At 57.2% G+C, this 16,876-nt stretch overlaps 1 protein-coding gene across 2 annotated transcripts in view; it reads right to left on the reverse strand.

Annotated features, from left to right (window-relative positions):
• The window catches only part of SHC3 (SHC adaptor protein 3), a 109,169-nt gene that overhangs the window by 46,272 nt on the left and 46,021 nt on the right, over positions 1-16,876 (reverse strand). For both annotated transcript variants that reach the window (XM_032307244.1, XM_032307245.1), the window contains exons 3-6: positions 10,596-10,659; positions 8,291-8,410; positions 6,195-6,248; positions 2,242-2,293 (exon numbers count right to left, since the gene is read on the reverse strand). In XM_032307244.1, the coding sequence (XP_032163135.1) occupies positions 2,242-2,293; positions 6,195-6,248; positions 8,291-8,410; positions 10,596-10,659 (290 nt within the window). The remainder of the gene's footprint in view (positions 1-2,241; positions 2,294-6,194; positions 6,249-8,290; positions 8,411-10,595; positions 10,660-16,876) is intronic.

Genomic DNA, 16,876 nt, shown 5'->3' on the forward strand with positions numbered 1-16,876 from the left:
CACCTGGGGGGTCCGCTAGTCTACACTAGTCTACCCGGCATGGAGCCCGAAGCCTGGGCGCGGCCCTCTTTCAGTTGGTTCCGGGGACATGTGCAAGGGGCAGAGCTGTGGGGGAAGATCCCTGCTGGCTGAGGGCCTGTCGTGCAGGAACAAGGGGGCGGCAGAGCCTGCTGATGCGGACGCAAGCCACGTCTCCGGGCTCCGCTCCCTCACCGCGCTCCCTGGGAGGAGCCCTGAACTAGTGAGCCCTCGCCAGGGAGCCACACCCCCCCCCAGCACTCCAGCCCCGTTTCCGGCCGACGCTGTTGTCTGGGGACTCCGCGTCCTCCACCTTGCTCAGTGTTCTAGATCAGGGGCGCGTGCGGGCTCGAGGTCCAGCTCCCCCGCACAGATGAGGAGTGCGCTGCGCCTCCTGGCCCCGGAGGCGGGCTCGCCACTCTTAGAAAGTCATCTCACACCTGTCTGACAGGGAGACACTTCACTGCCATGGAGCCGAGGTCACGCTGGAAGATGGGCGGTGCCTAACCCAGGGTAACCAGAGACCTTAGAAGCAGATGGCCAGGAGCAGATGGAGATGCGCTCAGGGCAGAAGCCGAGTGAAGACTGGCTGCTGGGGCCACCCGGCCACCAGCCTGGATGTCCAGCCTGGCCAGGGCACCTCCAGGAGCTAGGCCAGGCCAGAAGGGTCCCCCTAGAGGCCTCGGAAGGGGCCCTTCCAGCACCTTGCTCTCAGGTCTCCTGGCCCGGGTTATGGCGTACTGAGCAGGAGCCCCAGTGAACCAGTAAGGCAGCCTGTCCGGGGAGGAGCAGGCTAGTGTGGCGCCCTCCCCCAAGCACAGAGAAGCCGCGGCAAGGTCAAGAGGTGTGGGGTCCATGGCTCGGCGAGGGGTCTCGGGGGCGGTCCCCCTCGGGGGGCTCATCAGGACCACCCATACCTCCTCCTCGTCTGAGCACAAAGCTTTGTGGTTCAGAACTGAGAATCGCACTCACCTATGGGCCCCCCGGACACCTACACCTGCGGGAGAGGAAGGCTAACTCCGTAAGATCCCGCCATCTCTGACTTGGAGGAAGGCAGGTAGCCCTGCCACACCGCTGCGGACTAACCCAGGGCCGGAGGAGGCCGGATGGAAAACCACCCTCACGCACTTAGATGGGAATGCAGATTTTTACAGCCTGACTAGGTGGTGACTTGAAAGGTACACTGTCCTACCCACCAGCAAACCTCCCTCAAATGCCTCTAGAAGGGGCCGCCCTACATCGGGGATAAGAACAGGGAAGGAGTCTGTACGCGGACCCCCGGGGGGTCGGTGCACCTGGCAGAAGCGTCTCGTCCTAGGGCGTAACCTGTTCCCTGTGGGCTGTCGTGGAAACGTGTCCAAGACACAGCATGCGGGAGGGGCCGACCGGAATGCTAGCATCTCACTCACACTGGAGTTTTAACACTAGAGAACGTATGTGAATGTGCGTAGATAGAAGTCCTGCAAAGCAAACTGGGAGCCACTAACAGGTGGTACCCGGGGTCGGGGGGGAGGAGAGGGGACCCCGGGCGCAGTGAGGAAGCCCCCTTTCTACGGCTACAAACACCAGCTGTGACCTTCTTCCGCCGGTTCTGCGTGGGCTGTGGGATGACCCGTGTTCAGGGGTAGCGCGGGGGCTCAGCCTGCCCCCAGGCCGCTCGCACCCATGGATGGGGCTTGGCTTTGATAGAAGGAGTGGGGTTGTGGGGGTGGAGGCAGGGTCTAGGAATAAAGGGTCTAGGAGGATGGAAGGTGCTCAGACGCCTCAGATCCCCCGTCCAGCCTGCGTCCGAGGCCCTGGCAGCCTTGCGGGCTGTGAGAGGACAGCAAGTGAGATTCGCCCCTGAGCCCCAGGACTGTGCAGGGCCATGGAAGCTTCTGGGATGGCGGAGTTGGCCACGGAGCTGGACCTGGAGCTGGGCAGGAGGTCAGGTGGGCTGTGGAGGGGGCCCGGGGTCACGGAGGCCGCCTGGTTCAAGGCCTGCGTGGGATCTGCGATGTGCAGTCCAGGTGCACCATCCGCGAGCAGCTGCGTCCAGGGCCTCCCAGCCCAGCCACTTGGCTGCCACCCCGGACTGCCCACAAACCTCCGCTGTCAGTAGTAGCACAACAGGACGCACGGTCGCGTTGGCGAAGGGTGTGGACATGATGAGGAACACCGGGTGCCCCGCATCAGGCCGGGCCGCATGTGAGCAAGAGACCGCGAGCCTCGGGCGCCGCTTACCTCGGCGATTAACGGGGTCCTTCGCCACATACGCCACGTAGTCTGTTGTGTCCTGTCAAAGAGAAACGAGACACCCCGTCACTAGTCACAGCAGACACAACGCACAGACCAGCTCGGGACGCAAACAGCCTGGTCAGGCGCGTTCCTCCAGCGTCCGTGGGCAGGAATCCCCGGACCTCCTGAGACGGGGTGTCTGACGTGGCAGGTGCCGCCGGGGCCTGAGCTTCTGCGGCCGCCCCAGCTCGCGCTGGTGCTGATGCTGCTGTCCGTGCCCGACCTCCGGCAGCAGGGACTTGACGGGCACCCCGTTCTCGGTGTGTTGGACCCCGAAAGGGCTCTAACACACTGATGTCCGAGGCCCAACTCCAGATAAGCTGACCTAACTGGACTGGATGAGAAGAAGGTCTGAGGCTGCCCGGATTGTTCTGCTCTGATGGGGGCTGACAAGCCCGGCCCTCAGCTGCCCGGATTGCTCTGCTCTGATGGGGGCTGACAAGCCCGGCCCTCAGCTGCCCGGATTGCTCTGCTCTGATGGGGGCTGACAAGCCCGGCCCTCAGCTCTGCCCAGCGGCCGTCCTCGGTCCGACCTGGCCGCGGCCTCTGTCCTGGGGCTCGTGGAAACAGACGGCGGGGCCCGCCTCAAGGTTTCTGATTCTGTGGGTCTGAGGTGAGACCCCAAATGTGCATTTCTGACAAATTTCCAGCTGATGCTGGTGCTGCTGGGCTAGAGGCCACGGGGAAAGCAGGAGTTGGCGTCCGATGCCTTCGGGGGTGGACGAGATGTGATAGACCAGAGCAGTAATTTGAATCCTTTTAAGACGGTCCAACACACGAGCACTGTGGAGTAGTCTGGCTGCTCCAGGGGACACTCAAGTCTGCTTGGCAGCACGGAGGACCCTCTGGACTCAGAAATGGGCTGGGGCCGCCACGGGGGTTTTCGGTTCTAAACCAGCTGAGGGAACATAATTCTCTTCATTCTTCAAAACAGAAAAGTCTTCCCTGCAAAGGTGACATTTGCACCATTCAAAGAAGTCTCAGGGGGGCAACTGGTAAAGGTTCACCCATTCTGGCAGATACTTCCCAAATGTCACTGCTTCGAAGGTGCCAGAGTTAACCACGAGCTCCCGCTGAGTTCAGCATCTGACAGATTCTGTGTCGTGAGCTCCTCCGTTATTTCTCTCCGTGGGCAGGACACCCCGCCTTCCCTCTCTCTGCGGTGCTCCAGGAAAATGCTCTGACGGGAGGGGTGAGGACAGAGCGAGTGAGGGCGTGCAGGGTGACGAGCCCCCACTGCAGGTGGCGCCAGGTGCTGGGCCCTTGTCCGCACGCCGTTTCCCAGAGTTCACAGTGAAGGCTCTCCCGGCAGCTTCTGACATGACAGGCTGCAGCCCGGGGTCCCTGTGGCGTGCGGCCGGCCTACACTGTTCCATCCGCCTGCTCTGCCCACTGGTATATTCATAGACGGAGCTGGAAAGGATGTGGACATGGCTTCTGGTCATTTCTGTCCAGGAAGATCTGGTCAGGATCTGAAGTCATCTGCAGCTCGGAGCCACAGATGCTCTTCCTGGGTTCAGGGGCTAACTGTCGCAAAGGGTCCTAGGACAGCACTTGTGTTCTTAGTCTGAGATCCGTGGAACCCTGAAGCAGGGCAGGTACCTTCCCCCTTGTTTGAGAAGGCATCAGAGTTTTTTTTAATTCGTGTTTTCATTTCCATGGTCATCTGAAAAATTAATACAAGAATATCCAGGACCATCCGAATGACCACTGTGGTGTCAGTTCTGTGTGCGATGTCAGTGCCAAGGTTGTCTGTCCGGTTTCCAATATTACAAGTGCCAGGTTTGTAAAGAACTAGAGAAAAAAGAACACTCAGACTAGATGATTTTGCCCCAACTCGAGCAATGAATGTCGCATTTACTCATAATGATGTATCACTGAAGGGCTTGCTTGAATAGAATATATCAGTGGAAGAACTGAGTCATCCAGGCGGCCGAGGTAGTGGAGAGCTGCTGACCTTGAAGGATCCTGCACTGTGGTGGCCGGTTCCAGAGGCGCGCTGAGAGCAGAGAGCCAGCGTCAGCAAAACCACCCATCAGAGCAAATTAATGGAACTTTGAATGTTGTCGGCTTTATTGTGTTTATCAGTATTAAAAGTGAACTGGATTGGGGTTTAGGGCTCAACAAGAAGTCGAAACAGGAATCAATACTGGATTTATATTTGTGCATATTTGGGTGACAAAATCAACTGGAGTCGGCACTCGTGGCATTTGCAAGGAAATTCTTTTGAAATCCTTACTCTAGTCCGAGACATGCTGCTCGGGGGAAGGAAGGCCAGGAAAGAGCTGGGACATGTGTCCCGTCCCTCAGCTGGTTCGTGGCGAACCCAGAGCAAAGCTCTTCTAATGTCAGTATTGATCATTTCCTGGCACGCCGTGGGGAGGGTGTGTATTGTTATTCAGAACATTTTTCTAGACATCACGCAGCCACACACTGAACACCCCAGGTTCCGAGATGGGGTTTCCAGGTGCCTGTCCTGTGCCCATCTTGTCCCTGCTCCTGCTCCCCTACACTTTCTGAGCCCGGCCGGCATTCTGACGCTCCTCAGGGGCCTTGGAACACTGTTAATCACAGTAGATTAAATTCTAGTGCACCTCTGGGGGCATTTGGATTAACAGCATTTTCACTGTCTTATTTGGTATTTCAAAATGCTATTTTCTTACTGGGTAAACCAAAGCACAAAGTAGTAAACAGATACACACTTAGTGGCCAAACCAGGAATACAACTTGGAATTGTTAGTTTTATTCAAACGTCCACCAATTATAATGGCGACAAGCCGGTCTGGAGTGGGAACTCAAGCACAGCACGGACATGTATTTGATCGGTTACAGTGGAAAGTAACTGGGTTTCTGGTCCTCCTAGTGACATTTTCTGCATCAGAAAAAAATATAAAAATGTTATGAATTTCTTTAAGCGTCACTGAATGCTTCTTTTTTTTTTTCTTTTAAATGATGAGATGATGAGGAAATACGAAAGCAGTTCACAGGCCTGTGTCCATCCTGGAGAGTGGCACAATGTTAACACAAGCCAGAGTATTTGGCTTCCAGAATTTTCCATCTGTTTGTGTCCACTTCTGATATCGGCATTAGATGAGGTTTAAGACAAGCTCTTGGGAGAATCTGTTGCCGCAGCTGTGTTCTCTTTCTTCCTCTGACTTTTCAAGCTGGGTTGCCTCCCAAATTTCAGAAACTGGGTCCTCCAGCATCATATTGGGCCAGCAGTTAGAGCACCTGTAAGTCGATGAGAGCCGATGCTGGCTCTGGGGGAGGAAGAGGAGGAGGAGGAGAAGAAGGAAGTGGAGGCCTTCTGATGACCCCGAAACTGAGCGGGGACACCACCTCGTAGTGCTCCTGACCCAACGTAGGGAGCAAATTCCCTTGTGACCCCACCTTCTTAATGAGAGAAGCAATACAAAAATAGAACATTCTCATCCTGCTCTCTCTCTCTCTCTGCCTCCTTCCCTGCTGGCAAAGCAAACCAGTAAGATGAAAGCATTAAATTTGGGGAGAAAAATTCTAATTCCAAACATCTATGAATAAACCAGACTAAGTAAATTCACAGCCTTCCAGTTGACTTCAGATAGGAAATCAGAAGGCCCTCGAGGAGGCCCAACAGAAACAAAGGAACGAGGCAGGACTTGCAGTCCGCAGACGGGAAACCCTGAGGACTTGGAGCCTGGGTCTGGTCCCATGAGGTCTTCAGAAAACCCTCACAAAGCCAACATGTGGAGGATTTTTGACAGCTTTGGGCTGATGAAATGAAAATTGGTGGTTGTCGAGAAAAGCTTATGGCATCAGGAGGGGGCATCAGGCATCCCAGTTACCCTTCCCAGGCGTGTGCTAAGAGGCACCCCTTGAAGCTAGGCCCCTTCTGGGGCATTCCCAGTGCGGGCACTTACCGGGTCTCCCCCTGACGCGAAGGAGATGGACTGCATGTGGTGGTTCGCAATGATCTGCCCAGAACGAGAAACGAGACACGTGGTCAGCACCTGGCCCACAGCTCTGGTCAGCGGCCCCCTGTAGTGGGCTTTTCCCAACACAGCTGCTGCTGGTCCAGCCACTCAGCCAGAACCAGGTCACGTGCGTCTGACGGCAGCCCTCAAGGGAGGAAGGAGGGGTGCCCACTTCACCGACGGGGAGCCCGAGGCCCAGGGGCGACAGCGGACTGTGGGCAGCACTGGGACCACACACGGGGGTCTCCGACCCCCACACCGAGACACATGCGCGGTGCAGTGTCTGTCTTCAGAGACCCACGCGGCCTGCCGCCCAGACCCGCGGTAAGCACAGAGGGGAACCTGTCACCGGCTTGAATCCCCCGTGTGTACAAATCAGACAGCCTGCGTCAAGCGCGGGACCGTCCCGGGCACTCCAGGAATCAGTGGGATCGATTGGAAGGCCAGCGAGGACATTCCAAATTAATGTTAAACTGGGACATCCCCATTAGCATTGTCAAGGGCAGCTCGCGGTGGGCTTCAGGACACACTGAGGAAATTAGAAGCTGCCCTAAATTGAAAAAGCTACGTCCGTTTTCCCTGCTGTTCTTATCACTATTTTTATCATTTGGAAGACAATGCAATGACCCTGAAGTGAATTCCAGGGGTGGGAAGAGTGGTCCTGCCCCCACCCCAGCACCGCCAGCGTTGTCTCTGGACGGCTCCCCGCGGCAGGCAGGGGGAAGTTACAGAGGCGACACCCCACCGTCCCGGGGGCCTCCCCGCCACACTCCTGTAACTCTCGAACCAAGACAATGACTGCGCTGAGAGAAAATCAGACAGTTTAAAATGCCTCCTTGGGCTGTTGGCACTTGCAAAACCGCTTGGGATCTAGAAAGACCTGGGCAGATGACTGGATAGAAACCAGGAGGCTGGGCCCGGTCCCCGGCAGAGCCCCCTTGGCCTAACCCCCTGCAGCCGCGCGCAGCCTTCCGGGACCCTGGTGCCTCCCGTTCCCCACAGGAGCCCCCAGGACGGCAGCCACCAGCAGCAATCCCCAAGAGAGGATGAACTTCTAAAAGGTGTTGATCTTTGCGTATTTAGTTTTTGCTCACGAGGCAGCTCTCATACCGGGGTTTGGAATTGACATGGATGTTAGGACTCGGGAAGAAAGGGAAATCGTTTTTGGACGCCACGATGCCTGACCGTTACTGTGTGGCTGTTCCCAGCCCTTGCGGTGAGATGGAAATTAAACGGAGAGCAACAGCTCTGGAGGTGGTGAACCGCGAGCGGTTTTTCCATCCTCGTGGGGTTCTGCTGCTTCTCCTCTCTGAGCGCTCTGCAGAGGGGAGCGCTGGGCCCTTTCATGGTCGCTCTGCACGGGGCGGGGAGCACCCAGTGAGGCCAGCCCGTGTGCACTCCGCCACGGGAGAGCCAGGGGACGTGGCTGGGACACGCCAACCATCCTGGGCCGCGGTCCTGTCGTCTGGGAGGGTGGCCCCCTCTTCTGAGCCCAGCCCCCACCATCCTCCACAGACAGTGACCCGGACCTGGCCAACCAGCCCGCATCCTTTCTGCTCTTCCTCAGTCTGCTTTTTTAAGGGAGGGCTGAGGGAGAAGAGGGGACTAGGAGGTGTGTCCCACAGGACCGAGGGCATGGCCTGAGCATCCCTAGAACCTTGGGAGCAGCCGTGCACCGTGGAAGCGTGCATAGGGACGCGTGGTTCAGGGCCGAGGGGACCCTCCTTCCTCCGCTGCTGTGCAGAGCGAGGGCCTCTGCAGCCTGCGTCGCAGGTGCTCAGCCCCGAGACAGCCCCAGAGAAAGGCTGAGCCTGCGGAACCCTCCTAGCCCACCACTAGATGCCGGTCATCGCAGCGGTGGGTGGACCAGCGTGAAAGGCGGTGATCATCTCTAGGGCGGGCGGGAGAGGCGTCAAAACAAAGCCCAGACGTTGCCTCTCGTTTCTATGCTGGATCTAGAATTTATCTCAACACCTCTGGTGCGGGGCAGACGAATAAGTGAAGCTGGGGAGCTGGGGGCGGGGCGTCGAGCGCCCACACACCTGTTTGGAGTCGGGCGTCCGCAGGTTCAGGCTGGCGGTCGATACGGTCAGCGAGATGCTCATCCCCGCAAACTGGAGGTTGGTCTTGCCCAGGATGCTGGACAGCATTTTGCTGGGAGGCTGTGGAATCAAACAGTGGGGTTTTAGGTTTTGATTCCGGTCGTCGAGACCTCTCTTGGTTCCTGTGGGCCGCACCTCCAAACCTCTACCCTCCGCCCCTCGATGCTCAGAGGCTCGGGAAGGAGACGGTGCCACGCACGAGCTGGGGTGGGGAGGGGACCCACACGGATGCATGAGTTCTGCAGCACGCACAGGCAGCGGTAACTGCTCCAGCGCACACACCAGGATGAAGACCCTCGCGGGGTATCGGCGCAGGCGGACGCGTCTCCTGTCCCTCCCGAGCCTGGGGACGTGCCACAGACCAGCGCCTGCAGCTGTGAGGCCCAGAAATCGATGTCGTCCACCGGGAGTTAAAGGACTTGGGCCAGAGCAGGAGGGCCCAGCGCAGGGGGCGAAGAGCGTCCTGGGGAGTCTCGAGACGGCTCGCTGCTGCGGGGTGTGGGGCACAAGCCCGCTGGCCGGAACTTCCTCCAGGCCAGAGCTCACAAGAGGCAGAATCTGCGGGGCCCACAGTCAGCACAAAGATGGGCCACCTGACTCAGCTTAAGTGAGGGTCCTTTGCATGGGGCCCGAGGGATGGCGTCTTCCCACCAAGCCCCTTCCCCCAGGCACTGCCAACACTGGCCTCCCGTCCAGGGCCCACGGACCCTCCTTCCCTCTCAGATTGGCATGTGTCCTCTTCTGATACCCCAGTTAACGCTAGCCCTTCACCAGGCACACCCTGCTTTTTAATCTCCCGACAGAGCTGTTTGAAAATAGAGACACCCCCCACCCCCAATTCTGATTAAGTCACACCAGTGGTGCCTTACTTCCACCACCTTCGCGGGGCTCTGAGAGGTGAGCTTCCCCAGCCCGGCCCTCAGGCTCCCTCCCAGTGACTGTATGTGAGGTTCACGATCCAGAGTTCTCTGCCCAAAAGCCTGCTGCCCTGTGGCTTCACTGATGTCCCCAAGCCAGGAAGACAAAACCCATCCGCAGCCCGGGGAGTCGTGGGGGCAAACACGCCAACCGCCTGCAAACCTCAGCCTCAGGACAGACTTGGAGACAGCAGAGAGGCTCCCCGGATGGAGTGTAGGTGTAGACGGGCCCGACGGTGGGTACGTGGTTGGCACCTGCTAGACTGCTACCCGGGGGTTATTCTGAGCTTTCTCTTCACCCACATCTTTCTCTGCTGGTCTAACCACCTCGGAGTGGAAGGGTCGAGTGACCTGGGCTTGAGCTCAGCTGACCACCTACGCACACTGTGGCTTTCTCTCTCTGTGCCTCTGTTTATGCCATCTGTAACATGGGGATATCCATGTGTTCTGGGCAATACCAGCTAACGAGAAACAACACTTTTTACGTTTGCAGGAATTTTATAAGCTGGGCTTTAAAAGCAGCTGCTGTGAAAAACTAATTTCTGTAAACTTACAATGAAGTAAGTTGCATATGAAAAACAAAAAACAGTACTCAAAACTCATCACATTCTGGCTGTTTCTGCTACATTATCGGTCATCTATGCTGTTCTGGCCATTCGCGTCTACCGCCTGGGCTCCAGGTGGGACCCGTGCGGTGCACTCTGGCAGTCGCATCCACGGCGAATGCCGTGGGACCCGTGCATCGTTGAGCTCTGGCCTTCATGTCTACGGCCCCTGGACACCAGGTGCGACCTGTGCGTCGATGTGAGGCAGCACGTCTTCAGGGATGTCACGTTGGAGCTTGAAATTGGCCAGGCGGGGTACCTATGCCATGGAAACTGGCAAACACTACTTCTTACGCAGCCCCAAGAGCCGCTGGTTACATCTACCAGCACAGCACAGGCATCTATGACAAAAGCCGCTCTAGTGAAGTGAATTCAGGTCCATAAACACTAGAGCAGCTTGGGCCCTGCAGGTCCATAAACACTAGAGCAGCTTGGGCCCTGCAGGTCCATAAACACTAGAGCAGCTTGGGCCCTGCAGGTCCATAAACACTAGAGCAGCTTGGGCCCTGTCTCACGCGACTGCTGTCATCACTCTCTGCAGAGCTAGGCCCACAGGGTGCAACTGGGGTGCTGACTTGGGTCGGCCAGTGACACCCAAGGCCATGGCAGGGGACCCCGAGTTCTTGTGTTTAGAAGTGCCAGGAGCCAGGCGGTGAAAGGGGGCCCTGATGGGTGGGGTGTGACTAACGGTGTCGCGCAGGGAGAAGACACGGGACACAGTACCTTTCTCTTCCTGAAGGCTCCTTTGGCGCCAGGGACAGCTTCACACACACGGCTGATGGCTTCCCTTAAGGGGGCAGAAGGAGAGCCATTTGTCACGTTAATCAGGATTCTGTGACCCAGAGACCACATGTGCACGTCCCCAGGGAAACATCTGCTGTACATTCAGTGTAGACAGTAGCCCCCCGCCCTGCAGGGGTCACCCAGTTCCCCTCGAATGAATAGGTCATCTTGAACCTCTGAAGGGCAGCACCCGTGCTCTTCCTGGTGCTGGGGACGCATCCTGACAGTGTGACAAGAACTGAGGCCACACCCCTCTGTTGTACGTGTGGTTAGGATTCCATCTAATAAACCGGTACCCAGACATGCGGCCTCCTGGTGTTCCCTTCAAGGCCACGGTCCTGGCCCAGACCTGACCAAGCACTGCAATGGGCCAGCATCGTTCCAACGTGGCTGAGGCAGGGGAGGCGCTCCAGTGTGACACAGCTGGGTCAGACGTGGGGTCTGTGCAGGGCAGCTCCCCCAAGCATGCGTTTACTGAGCAGCTGCTACGTGCTGGGCACTCCCCTGAGGAATGGAGGCAAGGAGACTCTTCGGTATAGGGGCCGTGATGGGAGGCCCGGGTGTCTCCCGCGGCAAGACCCCCTGAGAGGTGGGGAGCAGGGTGTGTGCCACACGGAGGCTGCCCCGGTCCAGATGCTGGAGGTGGGGGACGGGTGCCCCCGGAGGGAGGACGAGGCTGGTGGCAGGTGCTTCCGTGAAAGCAAACAGGTCTCTCTCTGAGCTGGCCTCCGTGGGGAGTGACAGAGACAGGCCAGCGGTGGCTCTGAAGTCAGGAGCCCAGAAAGGAGCTGGGAGACTGTGAACCCCTCACCTTGCTCGTGGGGAAAGGACAAATAGTAAGAGAACTCAGAAAGAAATAAACAGGGATCTGAACACACCAAATGACAAGACAGTGGGTCCTCAGAAACGTGCTGCAAGCTTTCAACGCTACATACTTCTTGAAATTATTTTCTTCCACCTAGAAAAAGAATTGCCACCACAAGACAATGGTCTTAAGAGAAATCTGCCCTTGTTAAATTAGGTAGGAGACTCAGGTAAGCCTCATCTTTGCTGCTAAATTCACTGCAGGGGTGGGGAAAGACTATTCTAGAAGTTCAGATGCCATGAAGACGGGAGAGTGAATCACCGAGACTCTGAAAAAGTTCATTTAAAAGGAATGAGTGTTTCTGATGTTTATGCTTAGTCATTTATTTTATAATAACGTTCCAACTGTGGTTCTATCGAAATGATCACCCAAGTACCTTCTAAAAGTAAATTCCTGTTGAAGAAGGTCAAGCTGTCTCTTTATAGGACTACATAAACCCCAGCATCTATATTTTATCTGTTTAATTAAAAAAAAAAGTTCACCGCATCTCTGCACTGTGCTTATTACATCAAGTGACAGACTTGGCTAAGCCAAGCAGCCAAGTCTCTGATGGTCTCAGCAGGCCAGAAGGACATCACCGGCGGGAAGCTTCCCGTAAGTCTCTCCTTAAACATCCATTATAAGCTTCGGAGCTCTTTCCTGATCTGCCAACGTGGACAATGAGAGAAAGAAATCAGCCTTGGGTGGCAGTTTCCCAAGAGAATAACTGTCCAGCGTCTAACCTGTGTGACATCCGTGTCTGAGCTGGCGGGCCATGAAGCTTGGGCCACAGGCCTCCCTCCCGCCTGTGCACGGCTTCTGAGAGAGGTGGGAACCACCCGTGGGCATAAGAATGGGTTGGGGAGAGACACAAATAATAAACCAATCTGTCAAGCGAGTCCTCCCACAGAGTCAGCCCGCATTCCAGGGCATTCAGAGACTCAATCTTTTGTCCTTAAGATTTGCAAATTTCAGAAATTCCAGAAACTTCTCCGAGCTCTAAAGTCGAAAGGATTCCCTTGCGGGTTTTAGAAGCCTCCAACACGCTTGCAAATCAGGCTGCTCTTGAGAAAAATGTCCGCTCTCCATCACTGGCACACACTTGCTCCTAACGCTCGTGTGCGAAACCGCGTGCGTGGGAACGGTCTGTGCGCCCAGGCTGGCGGCGTCCGTTTCCACTCGAGAAAGGGGTGTGATGTGATGTAGGAACTGCAGCCCTTCGGTGCGGCTCCCTCAGAGGTCTGGCCGCGGAGCCACGATTCTCCTCAGCCCTCCTTGCTGTCTAGCACTGTGTGTCTGCGTGTGCGGCCCTGACTCAGCCTATGCACTTAGGCATAGCTATTTAGCTCTGCGTAAGTCGCCGAATCCTGGCTCGATTCTCAGGTGGCAAGAACAGGCGCTCCCCGTCATTGAGAACAGAGATTGCGCCCCGACCTCACCTCGGTGAGCCACGACCTCAGAGCTCCGCTAACAGGGATCTCTGGCAGCTGTGCAGTCTCCGGGACGCAGCTGGCGCCTCCCTCTGTCGCGGCCCCACACCGGCCCCGCCAGCATGAAGCGCTCATCCCAGCCAGCCGCGCCCTCGTGTCGCCACTGCTGCGCGGAGCGTAGCAGGATTTGAGAACTGGGTCCTTCGACTCACGAAGCACCGCTGCGTCCCCATTCATCCGTCTCGTGCTGCCCGCTTACCCTCCCCTCACACACATTCTAGAATGAAATCATAAATATCGATCGATCGATAGATAGATGTCCCAAATGGTGATTTTGCCGTAACGGGGTCATACTCTAGCCCGTGGAGGGGCAACAAACACACGTGACGGCAAAGTGCATCCATTCCACGAAGAAACGTGGTGACGGGAGCAGAACGTGCCACGCCACGCAGGCCACACAGGCCACGCTGGCATCGGGCTTACTCTGCCCTGAAGGCCGCCAAGGAGCAGCTCTGCTCTTCCCTGCGCTTGCCTAAAAGCAGGACATAAATTTGCGGAGCGGCCCCCACCCTGTCCGCGGGAAGCACGTGCTCGCGTCATGGGACGGCCTCTCTCTTTCCCTTCCTACCCCTCAGAGCCCGGGCGTGGTCAGCATGTCCGCCCCGAAGCCTCGAGACACAGGTGGGCAATGTCACAGAGCCAGACACCAGCCACATGGCGAGGACGGAGCCAGGAAGCTGCCCGCCAGGGTCAAGGGGCAGAGCGACTGGCTTCTGCTCGGTGCCATCTACAGGCAAAGAGAGCCCCATTCCCGGGGCCTGCCGCCCAGACGTCCAGGTATAACCAAACCATCGGGCACGCGCCGAGTCCCACGGTAATCTCAGCCATCAAAAATGCTTCAGACTCAACTTCGAAAAAGCAGTTTCGCTGGAAAGGGTTGAAACCACCTAAGTCTTCCCAACGATAAGTCTGGCGCAGGATTAAGGGACGCCGTGCGTTGGAAGAGTGTGCCGCTCTCGAGAAGTCAGCGGGGTGCCAAAGCGACCTTGCCAATGGCTCGTGGCGGCGGGGACTCCCCCACCATCGGGGCCCCAGCGTGCCCGGCGGCTGTGGTCTGCCCCCGCGTGCGTACAGCAGTTGCAGATCAGTACTTGCTGGCGGTTACGCCGCACAGGCAAGCTCGACCGGTCCTGTAAGTCCCCGTAGAACAGGGGTCCTCCATCAAGCTGCCCAGTACCCCCAGAATGAAAGATGAAGCCCCGGGAAGGACGGGACGGGCGGACCCACGAGCAAAGCCCGCCAGCGGCACGACCAAAGCCGGTGTGCCCTTCAGTTAAAGGAACTAAGGTTAAAGTTCGCTCGAGGTCGCAGGGAGTGGCTTTGACAGATGAGGGGCTTCCTGTAGTCTCACGAATGCCTTCCCCGAATCTTCTCACCGTGGGGTTACACGGGTCCCCCACGTCCAACCCAACTGCTTCGCGACGCCGATGAACCAAGTCCAGCGACAGAAGGGCACGGCGGCTGTTCTTTTAGGCAGACGTGACTTTATAAAGGAGTCGCGTCCTCAGGTTGGGTCCGTGGCTACGCTGCCCTGCAGGCCCAAGGGCGCCCCTGCCTTCGGGCCGTCACCAGCCGCCTGACTGGAGAAACATCCACAGACTTGGGGACACCCAGCCGTATCAACCCCTGCTGCCAGATTTCAGGAACCACTTGCCCGTTTGGAGAGATATTTTTGGAGATCAAACCCCACAAGCGTATGGAGCCCAATTCCATTGAAATCCGCTTACAGCTAGCCTGGCAGGAATACCGGGGACACGAGGAAACCTGACCCCAAAGTCTCTGGCCCTTTGGATACACATACTGAACACAGCAGGGGCACCCTGCCAGGCCCTGTCCCCGTGCTCTTGACCATGGCCTCATTGAATCCACACACAACTGGAAGGTGGGGCCATTCACGCTGGTGTTACAGTTGGGGAAGTGGAGGCAGGCGAGCTAAGCCATATGCCCATACACCCTAGAGCATGCAACCAGCAAGTGCCTGCCCCTCAGAGCCCTGGCAGTGGGACCCGGAGACCACAAACCCAAAGCTACAAAGTCCAGCCGTGTGGGGTTCTTCTGAACGCCAGCCCGTGGACCTCCAGGCGCCTTTCGACCTGTTCCCCGGCAAGGCCACGCGTGATGGACTTAGAATCCCGTGATCCTCGCAGAATCACGAGAGCTTCGATGCCCTAGATGCCGTTATAATCCACCAGGAGCTCAAGGGGTGAGGACCAGAAATCAGAATCTGTCCTGGGGAATAAAGCAGCTACGTGAACCCATGTTCCATGGCCAAGGAGAAGGCCACGGGTGCATCCGATGACGTGCCTGACTCTAGCCTAGCCATGCGGCGTGGGAGCGGGCGGACAACAGAGCGCGCTCCTGTCCATGTGTCAGGTGACCTGCAGGGACACAGCCGTGGGGAGCAGCAGGAGGCGGGGGGGGGGGGGCACCTGCTTGCCTGCTCGGGGCAGGCCTCCCTCCTGGTCCCCCGAGCCACCACCTCCACCAAACACCGGCCTCCTCTTGGTTTCAAATGTTCCCACGTCTGTACAAGGGTGGCTCCGTCGTCACCTGGAGGTGCCTGTCCTGTCCCGCTTGCCAGAGCCCAGGAGACGGAGGGCCATCCCCGTGAAGTCTTCCCCTTGAGCTCCTGCAGCTGGAAGGGTGCAGGTCTGAGGGCCGCTGCGACCACCAGGCACAGGCCGTAGGAGGACGCCAAATGCAGCCCTGGTCGGTAGTCACGTGCCGCCTGGACCTGGCCTCTGAGATCGTTTGCTATACATTATGAAGTTTGGCATCTTAAAAGAAAACCTTCCTGGCTGGGGGGAAAGGCCCCTCCTGGACTGGCCGATTCTCAGCCAAGGGCCAGCCCCGGGCACGCCTACGATGTGCAAACCAATGCACCCAGAGCCAGACCTCCTCTCTGGCCGTTTGCACACCCAGGACACAGCATTCCTCTCCTTGATCTGCCCCAGGGCCAGAGGCGGGCAGCTGGGGACACTGCGTCATTCACTCAGAGCCTGGCTGAGATGATCTGCCCTGCCCTGCCCACGAAACTGCATGAAGCGATGGCTTCGGCTCTCCTCTGCCTCCTGGCCATCCTGGCCCTTCCTGTGGCCCCATGTCAGGGCTGTCCCCCCTGTCTCAGGGACATGGGAAGAGACTCGACTGTGTTTTCCTGGGCTTCTTCTGTGTCAGCGCTGGTGGCCGTACCTGACTGACCATCACATAAAAACAAAGAACAGGGGGCCTCGTGGGTTTCCATGGAGTTGTAGGAACAACAAAAAGTCTGATCCTTCCGTGATTAACTATGTGGGGGAACATTCCTGAAATATTTCCATTAAGTCTTAAGGGGGAAAAGTCTTTGTCACTTTCCCCAGGCTCCAGATCCTGGGTTTGCCGGGAATGGAAGCTCTCTTTCCCGGGAGCTGGGCCAGAGGGGGACACGACTGGGGTTCATTTCTCCTTGTCTGTGGCCAACAAGGACCATGTCTTCAGGCTCCATCTCCCAGCCAGGGACGAGGGTGTTCCCAGGACAAGCAGGGCACCGTGGGATGGGGGTGCATCAAATCACTCGTGTCTGGACCTCTAAAGAGATGAGATCAGAAAAATGTCACTGAAGCGGGGACAAAGGGGATTCTGACCTACACCACACACTGTGACTTTGGGCATTAGGAAGGTGATTTGGGGTTGTTGTTGTTGGTGGTTTTTTTCTTTTGTTTTGTTAGGATTTTTTTTTTTTTTTGCATACCTCATGTATTACATTCCTGCGGACTCAATAAAATGCACCCCAGCCTTTAGGCTTTGGTTCTCACAGATCAAAGCTGAAAATGATAAATCCGGAACTTAGGTGACTGTTTGCCTTACGAGTGACTATGCTCTGGGCATCAGACATTCAGTGCCTGCCC

The sequence above is a fragment of the Mustela erminea genome, chromosome 12 (genome assembly GCF_009829155.1).
Source record: "Mustela erminea isolate mMusErm1 chromosome 12, mMusErm1.Pri, whole genome shotgun sequence".
NCBI lineage: Eukaryota > Metazoa > Chordata > Mammalia > Carnivora > Mustelidae > Mustela > Mustela erminea.